Source organism: Fusarium tjaetaba (assembly GCF_013396195.1).
Source record: "Fusarium tjaetaba strain NRRL 66243 chromosome Unknown NRRL66243_c0000270, whole genome shotgun sequence".
NCBI classification, from domain to species: domain Eukaryota; kingdom Fungi; phylum Ascomycota; class Sordariomycetes; order Hypocreales; family Nectriaceae; genus Fusarium; species Fusarium tjaetaba.
The window spans coordinates 1-18087 of NW_023501466.1; the positions used below are offsets into that span (position 1 = coordinate 1).

The window sequence follows — 18087 nt, forward strand, 5'->3', positions numbered from 1 at the left end:
CCTCCAATTCCAAGGTTAACATTCGTCCCTCATAAGGTAGGGCCGCCGACATATCTTCTATAGCTACTCGCTTTGTATTTCAAACTTGATGCGAACTGATCATTTGACACCCGCAAACAACTATCACCTAATATTCAATGGCACTCCTTGATACTTTGCAGGCATGGGCTAGCCAGAATCGGCCTGAGCTTGACCATGGCTATCACTGGCTCTGGCTCGCACCCCTCGTATGTATCACTTGGCTTGTAGCCTCCCGTCTTATTGGAAATGCGAACTACAAGTATCCCAATCCCATCCCCGGCATACCCTTATTTGGAAACACATTTCAGCTGCCTTCCAAAGGACTGGGTCCTTGGATGATGACCATTGCCAGGAAATCTGGAGATATGTACGTTTCTGGTTTTAAAGTTGCTATGATACCTTAGAATGGTAAACTAACGTCGAGTCTTTGAGGTACACAATGAGGTTTGGTGGAACGCCGTGGCTTTTCCTGAACTCTCGCCGCGCTGTTACCGCCTTACTTGACAAGAAGGCGGCAATCTATTCTTCCCGCCAAAACCTGCCTATGGCCCGTGACATCATTTCCGGTAACAAGCGTCTTCTTCTTATGCCTTACGGGTCAGAGTGGCGTAAACAAAGAAAAGCGATGCATCAGATCCTCAACAATACGAAATCGACCGTTTTTCAGCCATTCCAGGACCTAGAGTCCCGTGCTCTCCTCTATCACTACATGGATAAGCCTGATCGCTGGTGGGAGGCAAATGCCCGATTCGCAAATTCTATCATCATGAGTGTCACGTATGGAAAGCGCTCAGACTTGGGCGATCCGGATTTGGCCAACTTGCTCAACAACGCGGAGCGGTTCACCCCCTACTTGATGCCCGGCCAGGCTTTAGTTGACATCGTTCCGGGACTCTTGAAGCTGCCTATTCCCTCATCGTGGCAGCCCTGGCGCTGGTGGGGGGATGCTCTTCATCAATCAACCAAAAGGTACGTCATCCAGAGATACAAGTTCATCAGATACCAAGAGCAGATTACTCACAGTTTTACTGCCTTAGGGGATATAAGAAGGTGTTTGACGACCTTTTGGAGAGACGGAGACTCGGGACTCAGAAGCCGTGCTTCATGACCGAGCTTCTGGACATGAACACTGATGGCGAGTTCAGTACGGAGGATTGCTATTTCATAGGAGGGACCCTTATCGAGGCTGGATCTGACACCACTCGAGTTACCTTGATGGAGATTCTTGCAGCCGCAGTATTGTATCCTGATTGGGTTGAGAGAGCCCGGCAGCAACTCGACTCGGTGTGCGGATCCAAAGCTGAACGCCTCCCGGACTTTGGCGACATGCCGAAACTACCACTGATCAAGGCGGTCATTAAGGAAAGCATGAGATGGAAGTAAGTCCATCGCACCCCAATTTCAAGATGGATACAGGCTTACAGGAACGTCACGACGTTAGGCCGGCTATTGCCGAAACAGGCATTCCTCACTCGCTCATCAAGGACGACACATTCGATGGTTACAAAATTGCCGCAGGAACAGTTGTAACCATCAACCACTGGGCGATTTCTCATCTTGACTACGAAGAACCTGAACGGTTTTATCCAGAAAGATTCCTCGACGAGGATCTGGATGTGCCCACGAAAGGGCATTTGGGCTTCGGCGCCGGTGAGTCTCACTCCATTCCCTGTACTTTGCTGCGAATGAGGAAACTAACAGCTCAATGGGCCGGAGAGTGTGTGTCGGCAACACAGTGGCTTGGAACAACATGTTCATTGCGATGAGCAGGCTGCTCTACTGCTTCGATGTGAAGGGTGTTCCTGGCGAGACTATAGACGTGTCTGCCAGTTTTGACCTTAGGTATGGAAAGGCTCCCTTCGGAGTTATTATTAAGCCTAGGTCGGAAGAGCATCGCCAACTTATAGAACGTGAATGTGCCAGTGCGGCTAAAATGGAGGACTAGGGGCATGACAATGAGGCGGGTTGTAAATAGAAATCATCTAGTCTGTTTAACTTACATCATGTCGATTTCTATCAAGCAATGCTGCACTGAGTGCACATCCCTATGACAGTGCCCCAGGCAGAACTGGGTTTTTGATTGTGAGGAGGCCTGTGGATATTTATTCTTTACCGCCGGAATGACGTCGAAAAGGTGCGGGGAACCCGAGGTCAAGGATCTGACCCCGGTCAGTTCTCGGCCATGCCAAAGACCGTGATTCCGTCCTCCCCAGACAATCGACCCCGATTGTTATTCCAGGACTCACGACCACACTCAGCGGCATTTGGCGCATTATATGGGAACAATTCCCCTACAAGGTTGTGCTACCTCATCTCTCTGGTCACTACCACCAAATCCCCCCCCTCTAAGCCCAACGCGGCTACTGATATGCAGGTTCTAAGTTACGCAGACGTTAGCACTATTCCTACCATTCTTAGCAGGAAAGTCATGAAGCGCCAGGTACCCTGCGAGTCTCAAGAAGACAGCCAAACACCCAGAAAAAGAGGCTTGTCGAGTCGACCTCCAAGGGCCTCTAAAGCATGCCAGGCTTGTGCTGCTTCCAAGATTCGATGCGACGACTTCGACATATGCCGAAGATGTATAAAACGCGGCGTTCCCTGCATTCGTTCAAGTCAGGTTCGACAAGGCCGCCATTCCCGAAGCGAATCTAGCGCTGGGACATCTATCGACACGGGTGACTCTTACATCTTATCGTCGACCACAAAAGACTCTACTGGAGCAGTGGCAACCGCGAATACCGGCAGCGGAGACGAGACCGGGACTGGTCTGGTATCGGCTGATGGTAGTCTTGGCCTTACTTTCGATTTTCCGAATTCACCGAATCCACCAACTTACGAGCGACCATTGCAGGTGAGTAGAACGACATCACGGTTCGCTTTGGTTCCCATGTTGATCAATTTTAGCTCTGCAGTGACATCCAGTCTGCTGACATCATTGCCGGCGCGATGCCAAGTGACACCACGGAATGGTTAAGAAACTCCTCGCTTGATGCCGAATTTGATACATCATTTCTTCCTCTCCCATTCCTTGACTTCTCCGGATGTTTCGACGATAGTTTAATGAAAGACTCAACAGCCACGAGCTCCAAGAGCTTGCCGTCCGAAGGTAATGTCGACTTCGAGGAGGCCGTAGTAGCCTACAGTACCACTCTGGGAAGCTGGAAGCCTACCGATGAAGATTACTTAGCTTCAGCAAAAGCCTATCTCTATGTTCCCATTGACGAACACCTCCAGATGGGGGAAGGCTTAGGTCCATTTAATCCCTCTGTAATCAGTGGATCTCTGCCGGTTGCAAGAAGAGACGAGATCATTGTTGCCATGATCGACGTGGCTCAGACGACTCACTCATCACAGGCGATTCGAGTGTTCCCCTCAGCCGAAACGTTAGACAAGTTCCTCAAGGTATTCCTTACCACTCAGGAAACCAATACCTCAGCCTTCATCCACATTGCGACTTTCGATCCATCAACTTGCAGTTTACCCCTTCTTATAGCATGTATCGTCGCTGGCGCCGCATCATCGTCAAGGACATATACCCGCAAGTTCGGGCTGGGACTGTTTGACATGCTACGTCTCCACCTTGCAGCATCGGTTAGTTACAAAATGCCCGCCGGCAGGTCTATTACTGGTTCAGGATTTCGGGAGGGACTAATCAGGTACTAGGGTGAACGGGAAAACACACTGACCCGTGACCTGTCGTATGTTCAGTCGCTTATGATACTGTCGGAAACGGGCCTTTGGAGTGGTGATAAAAGAATATCTGAGATATCTGATTCCTTGTCAGAGATGACAGCACATGTGACCAAGTCCCATCTGCAAGTACGGATTTCTTAACTAACGGGCGACAGATGTTGCGACACGCTGGTCTGTTTGATCAACATACCTATTCTAACCCAAGCGTCATGCTAGACAAGCCATCCAGCAAGTCAGAAGAGGCGTGGAGAAGATGGGCACAACAGGAGTCTTTGAAGCGGTAAGTGCTAACATTCCCGCTGGCCAACAAAATCTTATAAGCAATCTCAGGACAGTCTTTCGACATCTTCTGCAGTGCACACAGCGATCGGTCATAAGGAACGTCGCAGCGCAGATGTCTCCCCTTGATGTCTCGACGCCTATACCGGAAGATTGTCGGTTCTGGTATTCAAAGTCGGCATCTGAGTGGAAGTCCCTGTACCAGAACCATGGACCTCGTTTTGCAGAGCGCAGAATGACGATTACCGACTGTCTTTCTGATATTCGATCGATCGACCTACTCTCATCCTTTCAGGCCTCCAGTCTCGCCAAGTTATCGTTACTATACTCTTTTCTGTCGCTTCTTGTTGCAGATCATCGCCGAAGAATGATTTTCCGCAAAAACGAAGACTCTGGTTGGTCGTTTACTGACTTGAGCCGATCACCTGTTGATTCAGATATGGTATTTCTATTCGATGAGCTACGAGAGGTGGTCGAAAGAGATCAAGATAGCGTAGAATCACCTATTCTTACCTTCATGGTGGAATTCACCATGCTCTACTCGGCCATGCCCAGACATCTCAGAGAGAACTTTCTGAATAGTGGGAAGCAAGCGTCTGCTTCTGACATATTTACCCACCTTCAGGAATGGCAACAGAGTCGTGCCAGCAGGTCGGCAATTTGGCATGCGGGTCAACTTATCAGAGCCTGCAGGAAGATCGCACCGAAGGAACGCACAGATTTCCACCTGGTTGCTGTTTACCACTCCCTATTGTGCCTCTGGACCTGTTGGGCCGGTAGCAGAAAGAACTCGTCAGCCATGGTGCGTCCGATTGCACAAAACGTTGGTTTGCCGCCAGTTCTACTCAATGGACCTGAGTCGGTTGAGTCTCAGCGATGGATTAGCCACAACCATGGAGTTCCTTACCTGACTGGACCATATGACACTAGTGGAATATGTGATGTCATACCTGGACTGGTTCTAGTTGATCCTACTTATTCGGAGGGTAATTTATCCAAACTCCCTTTAGTTGATGTACTAAATGAGTGCTTCTCAAACTCGATAACAGGTAGAGCCATCCCTATACTGCAACACATTTCACTTGTTTTATCTAGCTTAGAAAGGTTGTAATATATGACCTAAGTTATGTTAAGTCTTATTGCAGAGTTTTAGTTCAAACCCTTCTGTTAGAGGTAAAATATAAGAGACAATTCAACGTGATTACTAATAAATTTCATTACTGCCGCAACCCCCCCTAGCTAATATATTTAGAAGTTGAATACTGCGTTCTTATCTTATCCGCTGAAGCTAAAGACCAATGATTCCAACGGCCGTTATTCCGTAGGCCCGTACTCCCCAGGCGCCGCGATACCGACTATCACGGACTGGGTTTAGCAGCCCCAACGGCCCGCTATAAGGATCAATAGTTGTCAATAGTAGCAGTTCGCTAACCCGAATATTGATCACGGTTCCTGAAAACAGTAAATCTCGACCGTGATTCTGTCAATAGTTTGCCAAAGCTGAGTCGAGTAAAGACTTGGCGAGACAAGGGGTCCATACATAATAAAACATCATCGCACAATTTTGTTTGAGGAGGTAAGCTCTCACTCACTCTTTTCTTGACCAATTTTGTGGTCTCGCTTCAACATGCAGTCTATTCTTGTGTTTGTAGGCCTGGCCCTGGCTGATTTGGCCGCTGCTGGTCCTTGTAAGCCCAGTGGTCCAACATCTGCATCTAGTCTTGCGGTCACATCCTCCGTCTCGACCGACATTTCCGAAACATCCGAGGTTCCCAACCTGACCATCCCCCAATCGACAACTACAACCCAAGAGGTCGACATTATCATCACCAACGCCATCGACGGAGGAAGTTTCGCCGCCCGCAATGCCAACAACCCGCCCAGTGGCCTCACAAATTTCGGCGCGTCCGGAAATGCAGAGTTTCACGAGGGAGGCTGCTACAAGGCTGATGGTAGTCGCGATGATGGCTGCGCTGCATTGACTGCTTCTGGAAACCCAGCTGGAAAGCGAGATACGGGATCGTTTGCTAGTATTTGGCAGACTATCAATTCGCTGAGCATTGGATCTCAGAATACGTACACTGTTCAGTTCTACTATGCCGTTCTTTCTGGTGGTAGTCAGGATTGCACTGTCACCGCGGCTTTGGGCAGCAGACAGTTCTACTCGCAGTCTCTGTCATCTGTTGGAACAAGCGTGTCTTGGACGCATGTTCTTCAGCAGGTTGACGCAGAGTCTGCTTCTGCTACCTTCGCCATCTCCATGACTTGTTCTGGAAACGGTATTTCTGTTATCTTGGTTGACTCCATTTTCATCTCCAACCAAGTCACCCCCGCCAACATTGGCAACTTTGTCCTCGACTTTGGCGCGCCCGCTACAAACCTAGTTACGACATCCGAAACATTCACCGAGCGAACCATCGATCCCGAAACAACCTCTGCCAGTTCCTCATCTGAAGTCTTCACTGAGAGAACCATGCCCGAGACCACCACCACCGCTCCCCCCAACACAGACACTACACGTCCCGCCCAACCCACCGAAACAGCCTGCAAGCCAAACTGCGGCCTGCGCAACGGCTTCGACAACAACCCCGCATGGAACTGCAGAGTGTACGGCCTCTATAACGGCCTGACATACCAACTCCCCAGCCAAGACGGCGACGATGAGACGAGACCTTGGTACGATGGCCCCGAAGACTGTGCCGAGATCTGCAAGACACTGCCTGGGTGCAAATCAGCGGGTTACATGTTCGCTCCTCGGAAGTGCTTCTTCTCAAACAACGTTGTTACTCCTTCCGAGGTTCGCAATATGATGGATGATGGTATTGATGTTGATTGGTATAGCATGGATTGCTTCACGTGCTCTTCTTGTGACAATGGAGCGCCCGAGACAACTGCTCACAAGACTTCCACGCCTGTTAACACCGATACTACTGTCGCCCCCGAGTCTACAACCTTTACTACCCAAACCTCTGACAGCTTAACGACTACAACATCCTCAGCTGATAATTGCCTCTACAACCGTGGTCAAGAATGCGAGTTCGACCGCTTCACAGACCACAGCGACACTGTCTGCATGTACGGCGCCCTCTTCACCGGCACAACATGGAAAGAGCCCCGCGCAGACTATCCCTACCAAGATACCGTCTACCAATGCGCCGCTATCTGCCAAACCCTCAAGAACTGTGAATCATCTGCCTACTTCCAGACCGAAAACCGCTGCCTCTTCACATCCAAGAAAATCCAGCAATCCGACATGGAAATCCACGAAGATGCGCCACAGGACCACGCCGTCTGGAGCCATAACTCCTGCTGGACATGCCCAACCTGCTCCGAGACCGCTACCCTCCCCGCCACGAAATACTGCTCGTACTCGCAAGGCGATAGCTGCCGCGCTGTATCTGGCAAACCAGCTGCGCTGTGTGATTACCAGGGCTTCTGGGAGGCGTATAACCAGTGGGATCTTGACACGTACCCTGATCAGAGCTCGCCTGAGAAGTGTGCTGCTATTTGTATGGCGCTGGATTACTGTGTTGGGTCGGGTTATAAGGATGACAGGTGTATGTTTTCGTTTAGGGAGCTTAAGGTGGCGGATTTTAGGGATTGGCCTGATCATTCAATGGATGGGACTTGGAGCGATAACTCTTGCTTTGAGTGTCCTGGTTGTACTGCCTAACAGATGCAGTAGTAGCAAATATTCTTCACCGTATAATAATTATTTAATTCCTCCCTCGGAGATCTTGGATTCCTTTATGGTTATATCGTAGATAACCCATACTGAATCCCCATAATGGCATTGTTCTCTCATCAAATATGAAGAGAGGTCATTCAGTATTAGTGTACTCCCTCGAGCTCATCGTCGGCGTCTCACCACGCCTCAGCTGGGCGAAACTGCTAGCAAAAGCTCGACAGAATCCACGCCATGCAATCTGCGACACCAGCGTCCTCTCCAAATCTCGAAGGAAACGAACGCAGTGGTCAGAGCCATCCAGTAGTCCAACTCCAGTCAAGTGAACGACATTATCGCTACCATTCCCAATCCATTCTTCAATAGCTTCTCCATCTTGTAATTGATCAAGACGCGTAATCACCGGACGCGTTGGAGTTGAGCCCAACGATGTACGTGTCTCATTATAGCAGTAGATGTAGCCCATCGCCACGGTGAGACTGAGCGCATCATAGCACGCAAGACGACGAGAACTCCGTGTTGTTTTGAAGATGCAGGTAGCATGCCATAAACCCTTTCGTGCCTTGACACCATTGTTCTTGAAGAAGTCATTGAGATGCATTTTGGACTTCTTCATCTGTTCTTTGTTGGTCTCCCAGCCCGTAGCAGAGTGCAACGTCTCAAGCGGAATAAGTCTCAGAATCGCAATGACATGAAATATTGTTTCTGTAAAGTGTCCAGGGTTTGACATGTTTTTCAAGGTCACTTGTCCAATCGTCGTGTCTAGAAGAGCATTTTCGCTTCTACTGATGTCAGGTCTGGGAAGCGAAGGGACCGGCGCCTGTTGAGTATCGCTATTTGTTGAGGAGTTGAAGTATGATGCAAATGATGACTGTAAGAGCTGTGAGTTGCGTAGCCGTCGGTAGTAATTTCTGTCGTCAATGTAGAGTTCGAGAAGAATGACTTTGGCGGTAAAGGCGCCTGGCTTCGGTTTGCGTCCTAAAAAAAGATGATGAGTCATATAATCGACCTCGATGCCAGAGACAACTACGATACCTGTGGAGTTTTCTTGCCGTGACTTCCACTCTGAAGCATCCCGAGACTGCCATAGCGTTTCAGGACAAGGCAGTTGTCGCGTCGCCTCGCGGAGGTTGAAGACCAGCGGAGTACCTAGAAAGATATGGCTCAAACACTCCAATACACGTACGCAAGTAACTATACGTAGTTTACTCTCCTCTGTAATCCATTTTTGCCATACTTCTCCAGCATGGGGCTCAGTTTGAGTTGACTGTCTGCGTTTGTCAGCCTTGCCAAGAAGATCCCAGCACATCGTCGCCAGGCTACTTCGCTTGTGCTGCAGAACTACCTTATCTCTATGCGAGCCTGAGAATAGCCATAGAACATGCAAGAGAAAGACAGACTGTACTGTTACTATGTCAACGTTTAATATGTTGTCGTGTACCTGGGGTTGAGGGTTAGCTATCAAGTCACGAAGAGCATGGTCATCTGTGACTCTACTTACAGGTAGTTCAATAGCGCGGGCTAGTAGGTCACATAACGAGGAGTTGTACTCTTCTGCGCCTTGGATTTCGGAGTAATGACTTCCGACTGCTGCTACGGCTAACAGCAAGACCCATGGGACATCTGGGTCCTCAAAGCGAGATGGGTGTAAAAATGGGAACTGACAGTCAAAGTACTCAAAGTACAGTTCTACAAACGCGTGTAGGATATCCCGAGGAATGGCTGTCGGTGTTTGGTCTCGCCGTTGTGTCTTGTAGAAATTTTTCAACCCCTCTACAGCATCTTGAGGTATCTCATGGATATGCCCAAAGACTTCAGCCCCAGCCATTTGCAGACCAATACTCTCTGGCTCTGGGAACGGATGGCATGGCTGCGTGAAAGCGGAACATATGTTTTCCGGAGTTAAATACGCCGGAGCTTCTACCGTCTGCTGGGTTGAGGTTCCGTGATGCACTTCGTCTTCATGAGGATGTGCCATATCGGGCAGCTCAAGTGGCATCTCTAATTCGTCCATGAACCACGGAAAGGAAAGATGGGCCATTGACGAGTTCCAAGGCATCCATGAATCAGTTGTCATGATCCCAAGACTGTCAAGTCTTCCGTCGAGGGTAAAGGTATCGGACAAGGTTGGCCAGCTTGAAGAAGTATCCGGAAGTGCGGTGTATATGGCGCTTGATGCTATTGTCGGCATTCCACTCGTATCAGAAGGGATAGAAGGAGGATTATCCCATTCTTCTGAAATCTCATGAAGGTCACCAGATATAAAAGCCTCCTCCTGCAAGTCTGCGCTTTGAGCTGTGAGGGGCGATGAAGCAGAGATCTCTTGCCCTCGAGATGACTCTCGCACGATTGTAGTTTCACCATCATCACGTCGTGCACTTAACGCCCTCTCAGGATAATCGCACTCTGAGTTGCGAGTCTCGCATCGCGAACAAGGATGACCTCCATCACAGCTCTGCTTCGACCTCGAACAAGGGAGACAAGCTTGACCCCGCCGGCGACGACGTGTTCTAGTCGATCCAGGCTGATTACCATGCAATGATCTGTGACGAGTAAGTGTATCACTACGATGTGTCAGCAAATATCTCGTCTCTCCGAATATGGCATGTTACTGGACCTGCGAGAGAAGGACTTGGAACAGATGTTGCACTGAAAGGGTTTGAGGCCCGTGTGTCGTAGGACGTGTCGATCACGGTGCTCACGGCGCTGAAAGGTCTCTCCGCAATGATCACAAGACAATGTATTCTGCTCCATAACGAATTACCCCGTTGCGTTACCGATATGTTTGCCTGGGAGGAGAGGATGGTTATGGTGAGAACCGACGGGACGGGATATCTCGATAAAGGTGGGGGGCTAACGGTTTTTGGGCGATGGAGTGTCTTACCCCGCCGGCCCCGCTTGGTCCAGGGTAATTGTCGGGAAGCGACAGTATTAAATGAATGGGTAGAAGTTATTTAGCTAGAAAAATGCCATTCTTTGACTAAGTACTACTATTGAACAAGTTATGCATCGGAGTGGGAAGAGCTAACTTTCGCGTTTTAATAAAGACAAAGTAGTGAAGCTTTTCAAGCGACAGGCCCAAACATTTTATCGCAGAGAACTCACACAAGCTTACCCTCGATAGACATCATGACTACCCTTGAATGGTTCGGTTTGTCTATACTCTCTTTACTCCAGAGTCGATCGGTCACTGACTCAACAGGCGCCACGACCTTCCGAATGCGTACCCGAGGTGTCACCATCTTCCTCGATACCTGGTTGGACAGACCCTCAATCTTGAAGACTTACCTCTCGGTTGATGATGTCCAAGAAGCTGACTACATCTTCATCTCGCATGCCCATTTTGACCAGTCAGTATCACTGTCATAGTACAGATTATAACACTAACGAGTCAAGCCTTCCTGGCGCAGATCGAATAGCCATCAAAACTGGCGCCATCGTCATAGCCAACAATGAAGCTATCAACCTCCTTCGAGAAGCCGGCGTTCCAGAACGACAACTCCTCCCCGTTCAAGGTGGCGAGCGTATTCCGTTGTTCACTCGCGAGACTTGGAATAAGGCCAATGCTGACTCGTCATTGCTCTGCCCCGCTCCTCCTGGTGCACCCCGACGTCCACTGGATAGTCTTACAGCTTTCTCAGTTGATGTCTGGCCTTCACTGCACTGCATGATGCCTACAGATCACCCCGAAGTTATAGACACAGCAACTGTATACAGAGGCTCAGCGAGTCCCTTTAGTTGCACGCTTGATATCACCATCGGCATGAAATATGGTCTGCTCAAGGTCGGTGAACTAATTCCGCCCGAGAATCTCACACCTGGTCATCGCTCCTTCATCGAATATGTCTCTGATCGAAAGCGCAACGTATTTTCGCACAGCGATGGCGGGCAATTGATGTTCAACTTTGTCATCGGTGAGAAAGCATTGCTTTGGAGCGCACATCTCGGAGGGTACGAGGGAATTCTGCGAGATTTACAGCCAAAGCCTGATATTGCGATAATGGCAATTGCTGGAAGGGCTAATCTAAACGGAAGACCCTTTGATGGGTCATCGGCTGAGTTTGCGGCGTTAAAGGTTGGGTGGCTGGGGAATCCGGCCCAGGTGATCTGGTGTTTACATGATGAAGCGTATGTAAACCTGCCCGAGAAAGTGTTGAGCGAAAGATTGACTGATGTATTGCAGATGTATCCCGCCTTGGAGGATCAAGACTGAAGCGGCGACGAAGGCGGTTGAGGCGAATGGCGAGACAAAAGTCCTGACGATGGACTTTGTTAAGCCCGTCAAGCTGGACATATAGCTTGCAATTAGTAATTGGCGTCTTATAGAACTCAATGCTACACTAGATCTTCAGTATAAACTCAATGCACCAAGGATGCTTACACTAATGACTGTACTAGCATGTCGCGTCACGTATCAGAAATTGTAGCATCCTACCAAACTTTTCCCCATCCATGATATAGCACTACACACACTTCGTCTATCCCCCCTCGGGGGGCAAGAAAACACTGAACCTTGATATAAGGTGTTAAAATAAACTAAGTAAAAAGTACCCTAAGCTTAAGCTAAATTTACCTAAAGATTATTATCATTTAGGGTCAAGGTCCTGAGTTTTCTTTCCTCCCCTAGCCCCCAAACGTGGACTTTCTTTTATGCCGCTATTCTTTTACCGGCCATGTAGATCTCGCGACAAGAATCGAGCCAAGTGTCATGAATCCACTGAGGTAGTTGGTCTGGAACCATTAACCTTACTAGAAAACAGCGGCATCATGGCCTAAGATAAAAGAGGAATAAGAAAGCTTGCATCAATCATGAGGTCGGACCCGAAGCTTTCTTCAGCTCTAAAAATAACCTCTCAAGCTGGGTCCAGCGGAATCATGCCGAGAAAGGCGCTGGGATAAGCTTTGCGGCTGTTTTGTTTTAGACATGCTGCACGTAGACAGATTCTAAGCGGTTAGACATTTCCAACTGACAGCTACTGTTGTACTTAAGCGAGAGGTACGTGATAGGCTGACATTAAGCGAGCCATTGAGTTTCAGACTAGTGGCATTCTGTCAAGTCTAAATCAGTTAGTGCGTGCTCTCGTTGCGTGGATCCTAAAGACCCTTGTAATGTCGCGCCGTGCCCTATAGCTGATGTGACTCTGAACTTGTATGATCTGCAGCTTCAATTACATACATCCAACTATTGTCATTACCAGCATGACGTTTTTCGATTTTTCATCAAACGGGTTTTCCATGTTCATCAAATGGTGACAACTCTAGGTGTTTTCGACTCTGGTGGATAGAGCAAGCCACCACTCACACGCTACGCAATTTTAGACATGCCAACGGTAGTGAAAAGCCCCTTCGAGACCCCAAATCATCAGTTGTTTTGACGGATCTTCGGCATACTGAAGACGGTCGTTGCGAAGCTGTGGCGGCCACAGATATTGGCTTTAGTGCAAGCCACGCCGTTCAAATGAGGCGTGATAGGCTGACGGTTGGAGATAACGGTTTGACAAGAACCCGTAGCCGAAAGATGTCTAAGCTAATGAATAAAATCATGAGTGATGGGCGCCACCATTGGTAAAGGGATGCCGACACCCGTGACGCTGCAAATGTGAATATTTATTGTCAAAAATGCCATCTTTTGTCCTGTAGTTACTGACGATCTGCTTGTCGCTATCACTCAGCTACTATAATCGATATTATCGTAATTATAGTAGAATTATAATATACAGATAATTTAACGTAATATTATTAGAGTTTGCAGTACGCCGGACTGGATAACATGTCGCCTGGAAAATTGGTCTAGTTCCTAAACACGAAGTTGATGGAATGTAATATAAACCTTAAGACCAGATTTGGGCAAAGCTCAGGGAATAATAAATGTCTCATGAAGACAGAGAATACGAGAAAGAGAAAAAAAGATATAGAGACCCTAAGAAGTGTTATTCAATTGTACTCTCCTAATTGTATACAAGTTCCATCTTTTTGTCATTGAATGCTGGCTTACACACAATGAAGCTGCAAGTCGGACTTTTCGCCCTCTGGGCCAGTACAGCAATGGCAGGAACCTGCCAACAGGGCACCACTGCAGGCCCTACCACCGTTCAGGGCGTCGACTTTGACGTTATCTGCGGTAAGGGGTTAACGGGTACATCTTACACCACTCAAGCTTCTCAAAATGCCGCCACCATTGGACAGTGCATGGCGGTCTGCGCAAATGATGCGTCATGCGTTGGCATTGTGTGGGATAACATAACCATCTGCTATTTGTACAGCTCATACAGTGCTACGACCAACGACTACACCGATATAGCTGTCCGCGTACAGCAAACCACCTCGACATCCGTGGAACCATCGACGACTTCTTCTGCTGCTGCGTCGGCTACATCATCCGCAGCACCGCAATGCCAAGCAGGCACCTATACTAGCTCTACCGACAATGTGCAGTTTAATACTGCTTGTGGAAGACATTATGTTGGCACTGAAATCTCCACTGGCGCCGCTGCTGACTTGCAAGGTTGCATGGACATGTGCGCAAGTGATTCAAACTGCGTTGCGGTATCCTTGTCATACAGCGGTAATGGCAATATCTGCCACCTCTTTGCTCACATTGACTATTCAACACCCGATGCCTCGTGGGATCTGGCTGTTGTTTCATCGCGCCCATCTTCGACATCTTCAGCAGAGTCAACATCTTCAGCTGACTCAACCTCCGAGGCGGCCTCTTCAACGTCTTCATCACCTCCGGCCTGCCAGAGCGGTACCGTTAGCGGTTCTGTCAATCAGTTTATAATCACATGCGGTGCCTCGCCGAACGCATACAATACGCTAACTAGTCTTGGAGCTGGATATACACTGCAGACATGTTTGCAGGCATGCGATGCTGATAGTCAATGTGATGGTGCAACTTTCTCGGAGCAAATGGGCTACTGCGTCGTATATAGTGGATCGTTGTCAACCACATACCCAACTACAGGCGGTGATTACATTTACAAAATACCCGCATCATCGTCGTCATCCTCAACCTCTTCAGACGACGCAACCTCAACAACTTCAACGTCAACATCTTCAACATCGTCAGCCGATTCGACCTCAATATCGTCAGCTGATTCAACCTCAACATCGTCAGCTGATTCAACCTCCGAGGCACCCTCAACGACATCTTCAGCACCTCCAACCTGCCAGAGCGGTATCTATAGTGGTACAATCAACCAGTTTGAAATCACGTGCGATACCGCGCCAAACACATTCAGCTCAGTAGCTAGTAAAGGAACAGGATATGATCTGCAGACATGTCTAGAGGCATGTGACATTGACAGCCAGTGCGATGGTGCAATTTTCATAGAGGGGTCTACGAGGTGCCTCGTATATGGTCAGCCCTCGGACTTGTCACTCACTCCAGGCACTGATTATATTCGCAAAATACGCCCAATATCGTCATCATCAACATCCTCAGACGGCGCAACCTCAACAACTGCGGCAGTGACGACCACAGAGTCTTCAACTGAATCCTCTACATCTATACCGTCTACATCTGCATCATCTACATCGTCTTCGTCTACATCGTCTTCGTCTACGTTTTTGTCAGCTTCATCTACGTCTTCTTCAGCTTTGCCTACGTCTTCGTCAGCATCATCATCTACATCTGATCCCTTTTCAGTTTCTACCACATCCTCTACATTCTCTACAGCTACATCGTCTACGTTTACGTCTTCCACCTCAACAGTCACATCTTCGTCAGCTACGGCATCTGCATCTACGTCTTCCACAGGTACACTTTCTACAACTACCTCACTTACAACTACATCATCCACTCCATCTTCATCCCTATCCATCTCTACAACTTTGCCGACATCATCAGAGCCCATCTCCTCACAGTCCACGTCACGGTCCACGGTGGAGTCCGAATCTCAGTCTACGTCTCTGTCTACATCTCTGTCTACATCAAACACTATATCTGAGTCTACTCTGACGCCTACAACATCAATCTCTGCGGGATCTTCTCTCCTTTCGTCTCTTCTCACTACCACTACAACCTCAAGTACTGAGACCTCCACCATCGTGACATCTGGCAGTACCGAGAGCCCAAGCTCCGAGACGTCAACCAGTGAGACAAACATCTCTTCTAGTTCTACAGCGCCAGAATCAATTCCAAGCAGCTCCAGTCAAACTACAACAGAGACAGAGTCTACAGTACTATCCACCCAACAACAGACCTCGACTGTCACAAGCGCTCCACCATCGGGATCTTCAACTTCACCAACCTTGACTACATCGACAACTTCATCAACTCCTTCCACAAGCCCAAGAAATATCCAAGTTCTTGAGGGTTATGACTTTATCGCCTGTCTGCGATCCGACGAGGGATTCCCAACCTTTACGGAGGTAGCGACCCAGGCCGACATGACCACAGAGATCTGTGTTAAGCTGGGTGCTGGTAGCATATATGTTGGTGTCTATGAACAGTGAGTGTTTTGACAATTAAGAGGACTCAAGCTAACTCTTCATAGGACTTGTTACAAGGCTGATTCCCTGGCTGGCTCTGAAATTGTCGAGGATGCTCGTTGTAGCCTTCGATGTCCTGGTGATTCCGGTCTGTTCTGTGGAGGCACAACTGGCGGTGCAGGCAGACGCCGTGCTATTCCGTCGAATCGCCTCTTGACCATTTATCGCCAAGCAGTCTCCTCTTCTTCCTCTTCCTCCTCCTCCTCCTCCTCTTCATCTTCCATCTCTTCAAGGGCTTCAGAGGCCTCAGGAACAAGGGCGTTCTCATCAACATTCGTGTCGATTGCTCAGACAAGTAAGAAGCAATCAGTCTCCTCTTCTTCAGTATCTTCTCCAGGAACTACAGTATCCACGACTATTTCAGAGTTAAGATCAATCCCTGGCACTCCATCTCAAAATACGCCCGGCCCTATCCGAACCATTCGCATCACCGAGGGCGTCACTTACACAGAGATTGTGGTGGCAACGACAGTAACCACTGTCACATATGTCACTATCAACCCAAGCCAGCCAGGAGTTCTCATCACTACTTGTATACCGGTAACTCTGGAATACACTCCCTGCGGCTGTGATCACCAAGAATATCCACCAGTAGATATGACCACCATTATCTCGCCATGCCACGCCTGTGGCGATCAGGGGCAGGATGTTGTCACGATGGTCGTTCCACTTGCTGCTTGTGAGGGAGCCGGTGTGAACTACAACCCTTCCGGTTGGATCGCAGGTGAGGCTGGGAACAACGGATACCCTGATAAGATTCAAGGTCACCAGATTTACACTGGCAGTGAAGGAGATGCCAACTCCCAACCTCAACCGACACAGGGCCAGCAGAACGGCGAGGGACTGGGTTACGGGAATGGACCTTCAGGTATTGAAGCCGCGACTCAAGCACCAGGAGGCGGCGCGCAGAACAAACAGCCAGCCAACCTCCAATCAACACAAGGCCAAAAGAGCAGCAAGGGACCGGATTATCAGAACGGACCCTCAGGTACTAAGGCCGCCACCCAGGGACCAGCAGATGAGGCACAGAACAAGGAGACAGCCAGCCCCGTGCCGGCACAAGGCCCGCAAAATACTGATCGACCAGGTGGTGAGAACGAAGGATCCTCTGTAGCAGTCCAAACTTCGCCAGGGGATAACAACAAGAACCAACCAGGTATCCCAGCATCCAAATCCGGTAATGCACAGAAACCCTCCAAACCATCGCCTCTTCTCAAGGGTCAGCAAGTTTCTTCAGAGGGCCTCACAAGAGAAACAGGCGTTGTTCCAGCGCCTCAATCCAACACTCCCTCTCGTCCTTCTCAATCAGTACCTGTCAATGGGCATAACCCAGACATGTCCACGACGTTCGCTACCGAGGTTGAAGTCACTAAAGAGGCTGGGGCATCCGAGTCGACACATAGCCTCAGTTCTTTGGGACATGGTGAGGCTTCATCTGTTCCATCGACGGTTTCTTCGTCTGAAGCATACCGATATCAGATCAGTTACTGGGGTGTGATAGTCGCGATAGTGGGCTTGGTACTGTTACTTTAACAATGTGTACTGGTTTAGTTGTGCTTTTTTCTTTTCATCAGACTTGTGGCTAGGGGCGTGATTCAGCAGAGAGAACTTATCTATTTCGAGAATTAACAAGATTTTAATTGTTTTAGTCCAAGTTGGTCTGGTCAACCCATGACGGCATACCTAGGATTAAGAATAGTTGGCGTGGCCATCGATCCGTCGGACCCCTCCGGAACGGGATTTCATGAAATGTGATCGTAGCAGGGCGGAGGCTAATAACCACGTCCGATCCTTTCTTATTAGCGTGGGGCCGTAAATTGCGAAGCATCGAACGCGGTTTGGCTGAGTACTCTTCCCCTCTCAGACCATGTCTCCACAGGATCCCCACGCGGCCCCGTCGGCTACAGGCTAGATAC

At 49.0% G+C, this 18087-nt stretch overlaps 4 protein-coding genes across 4 annotated transcripts; 3 read left to right on the top strand and 1 right to left on the bottom strand.

Moving 5' to 3' along the window:
* FTJAE_11116 (uncharacterized protein) lies at nt 1–7666 on the top strand (the record flags this gene model as incomplete). The annotated part of the gene is made up of 11 exons (XM_037344026.1): nt 162–388; nt 454–990; nt 1059–1400; nt 1463–1671; nt 1758–1863; nt 2084–2189; nt 2396–2872; nt 2926–3612; nt 3870–3994; nt 4045–4979; nt 5646–7666. Coding segments are annotated over 11 exons (5772 nt in total), but the record flags the coding sequence as incomplete, so codon positions are not given.
* Nucleotides 7667–7814: 148 nt separating this feature from the next.
* FTJAE_11117 (uncharacterized protein) lies at nt 7815–10104 on the bottom strand (the record flags this gene model as incomplete). Its single annotated transcript, XM_037344027.1, has 4 exons — nt 7815–8827; nt 8888–9119; nt 9180–10016; nt 10084–10104. 4 exons carry the CDS (start codon nt 10102–10104, stop codon nt 7815–7817), a joined length of 2103 nt encoding a protein of 700 aa, XP_037201808.1.
* Nucleotides 10105–10807: 703 nt separating this feature from the next.
* On the top strand, nt 10808–11976 carry FTJAE_11118 (uncharacterized protein; the record flags this gene model as incomplete). The annotated part of the gene is made up of 3 exons (XM_037344028.1): nt 10808–11028; nt 11075–11806; nt 11862–11976. The coding sequence occupies 3 exons, from the start codon at nt 10808–10810 to the stop codon at nt 11974–11976; spliced, it is 1068 nt and encodes a 355-aa protein (XP_037201809.1).
* A 1702-nt stretch (nt 11977–13678) lies between these two features.
* FTJAE_11119 (extracellular alpha-1 4-glucan glucosidase) lies at nt 13679–17704 on the top strand (the record flags this gene model as incomplete). The annotated part of the gene is made up of 4 exons (XM_037344029.1): nt 13679–14892; nt 15327–15567; nt 15629–16131; nt 16177–17704. 4 exons carry the CDS (start codon nt 13679–13681, stop codon nt 17702–17704), a joined length of 3486 nt encoding a protein of 1161 aa, XP_037201810.1.
* Between the last annotated feature and the right edge of the window lie 383 nt (nt 17705–18087).